General features: G+C 36.4%; 1 protein-coding gene across 1 annotated transcript in view; it reads right to left on the bottom strand.

Moving 5' to 3' along the window:
• ST7L (suppression of tumorigenicity 7 like) overlaps positions 1 to 2,670 on the bottom strand; it is a 151,464-nt gene that overhangs the window by 67,297 nt on the left and 81,497 nt on the right. The window contains exons 8-9 of the mRNA XM_007949167.2: positions 2,173 to 2,270; positions 1,776 to 1,890 (exon numbers count right to left, since the gene is read on the bottom strand). Coding sequence (XP_007947358.1) covers positions 1,776 to 1,890; positions 2,173 to 2,270 — 213 coding nt within the window. The remainder of the gene's footprint in view (positions 1 to 1,775; positions 1,891 to 2,172; positions 2,271 to 2,670) is intronic.

Below are 2,670 nucleotides of genomic sequence, written 5' to 3'. Positions count from 1 at the left end.
ATGAATGATTTTCTTGATATGTTGTTGCAGTCAATTGGCTAGGATTTTGTTGAAGATTTTTGCATCTATATTCATGAGGGATATTGGTCTGCAGTTTTCCTTTAGAGTGATGTCTTTGCCTGGTTTTGGTATCAAGGTTATGCTTGCTTCATAAAATGAGTTAGGGAGAATTCCATCCTTTTCTGTGTTTTGGAATAGTAATTAACTTTCCTTATTTCTTAACTGCAGATAGTAAAAATACTTGTATTATTTTCTCACAAGATTATTTTAAAGATAAGGTGAGATAATGAATTACACTTTGTAATTACAAAATCTTGTAAAATTGTTATTGTGAATTACTGTTAGGTATACTGCTAAGAAATTTCTGTTAGAAAGCTTTCCCTGACACTCCAAAAGAAATGAGGTACCTTCCTACATGCACAGCATGCCTTACTTTCACCTAACACCTATACTCTCAATATAATTGCTGTTTGTCATGTTCCACTAAACTGTAAACCCTATGAAAACTAAGGTCATGTCTTCTTATTCACCATTATATACCTAGGATCTCAATCATATTGTTGTTATTGTTGGTTGCCATAGAGTAGATTTTGAATCATGGTGACCCCATGTGTGCAGAGTACAACTACTCCAAAGAGTACTCAAGGCTAGGACTTTTCAGAAGCCTGTCTTCTGAGGCGCCTCTGGGTGGGTTTGAACTGCTGCTTGGTCCTCTATTGCTGCTATAACAGAAATACCACAAACACATGGCTTCAACAAACAGCAACTTATTCTCTCACAGTTTAGGAGGCTAATAGACTGAATTCAACGTGCCGGATATAGGGGGTGGGTAAAGGCCTCTCGACCTTGGGTTTCAACTCTGCCTCTTGCTCCAAGCCCCCTGGAGCTGGAACCAAAAAACCAAACTCACTGCCATCAAGTCAGATCCGACTCATAGCAACTCCGCCTTGGGTTTCCGAGATAGTGTCACTACAGAAGTAAACTGGCCAACCTTTCTTCCAAGACGATACTTTCCATAGTGATACCACCTTGGAAACAGTCTTCTAGCAGCTGCTGGCTGCTGAGGCTGACATATCCAAGGTCAACAAGTAAAATGGCACAGTCCCAAGACTATCAAGCAATATGGCAGGATACTAATCCAAGTCCATTAATAGTCCCCAAATCAGCAGACAACATGGTAGGCCACTGAGATGAAGACTCAGCCAAATGTAGGATCCAGATGTGCCAAAAGCTCAAAGACCTTTCTCAAAGCTTCTTATAAACTGAAGCACATCCCTAAGGCAGCTACTCAGCTGGTCATAGTAGATTCCACCATAGAGTTGATTACCAGTCTCATTATGGGATATAACTACATCCAGCTGCCCAGCCACTCAAAACCAGGCCCAGTCAAAATGACACATACCCTTAACTACCACCACCGTCAATCTTTTGGCCGGTAGTAGAGAGCTGACTGTTGAACCACTCAGTGTCTTCCTCAATCATATTAGGCAATCAATAAACATGGGTTGCCACGAGTCAGAACTGACTGGACAGCTACTAACAATGACAAGAATAAACAAACAAATGTATCAAGTTCCTTCTTGCATGTTTTTGCCAGTAAAAGTCCTGATAAAAAAGATAATTATTAGCAACTTCTACCCATGAATACTAAATACTGAATGGTAAGAATGGAAAGAGAAAATTAGAGAAATACTAGAAAAGAATCATATTTATGATTATATAATGAAAAGAAAAATACTTTAACCATGCTATCAACTAAGAGAAGTATCACTTACCATCATATTTTGCTAGAACTGCCTGAACATCTGCATAGGCCTGTAGTTCTAAAAGTGATTCTAGGAGATTTTCATGGATGTTCAACATGGTAAGAGGAGGAAATTCTCTTATCAACTGTGTATTGAAAGAAAAAAGAAGATTGAAATCGTAAGAAAGGAACTCAATAGAAATGAATCAGATTCATTAAAGCAGAAAGTCTTTTTTTCTTAACAAAAGTGTGGAGATCCATCCTTAAGAAATGGGTATATATGTATACACACACATACACACACACCTTATAAAATCTACTAAGTAGAAAACAGTGATTTTGCACTAAAATAATTGGCAACTTTTTAAACTATATTTTTAATTCTTGGAGGAATAAATTTACTAGTAATCATCATCAAATTTACTTACATCTCTCATTATTTTTACTGCTTCTCTTATTCTTCCTAATTTTCTTGCACACATTGCCAATCTTCTTTTAATATATACTAGTACATTGGTATCTCTTCCTAGTTAAAAAAATGAAAAATAGCATAACTAAAATTTTTGTATTAAAGCCTGGTATTTCACTAATATAACATCCATTATTTTTATTTTTGCTTACCCTGCAAGATTCAATTAAAATTAAGCTGTGTCAGAATGGTAGAATATTGATGACAGTTGAATTTGGATGATGACTCTTAATGGCAGCTAATTATACTGTTTTATTTTTGCATATGTTTGAAATTTTCTTTATTTAAAACTTCAAAATATATATTGAATTACCTTTGCTTATAAAAGTAAGTCATCTGGGAGTTCCAGCAAGATGGCAGACTAGGCAGAAGGACTGCACAGACCCTCTTCAACAAAGAAAAGGGAAACCAATTAACACAGACACAGAAGATAATCTTGGACCCCTGAGCCTTGAAG

The sequence above is a fragment of the Orycteropus afer genome, unplaced genomic scaffold (assembly GCF_000298275.1).
Source record: "Orycteropus afer afer isolate SDZICR_OR568_19922 unplaced genomic scaffold, OryAfe1.0 scaffold00010, whole genome shotgun sequence".
Taxonomy (NCBI): Eukaryota; Metazoa; Chordata; class Mammalia; order Tubulidentata; family Orycteropodidae; genus Orycteropus; species Orycteropus afer.
Note: the sequence above shows the minus strand (reverse complement) of the source record. Positions and strands in the feature narration are given on the sequence as shown.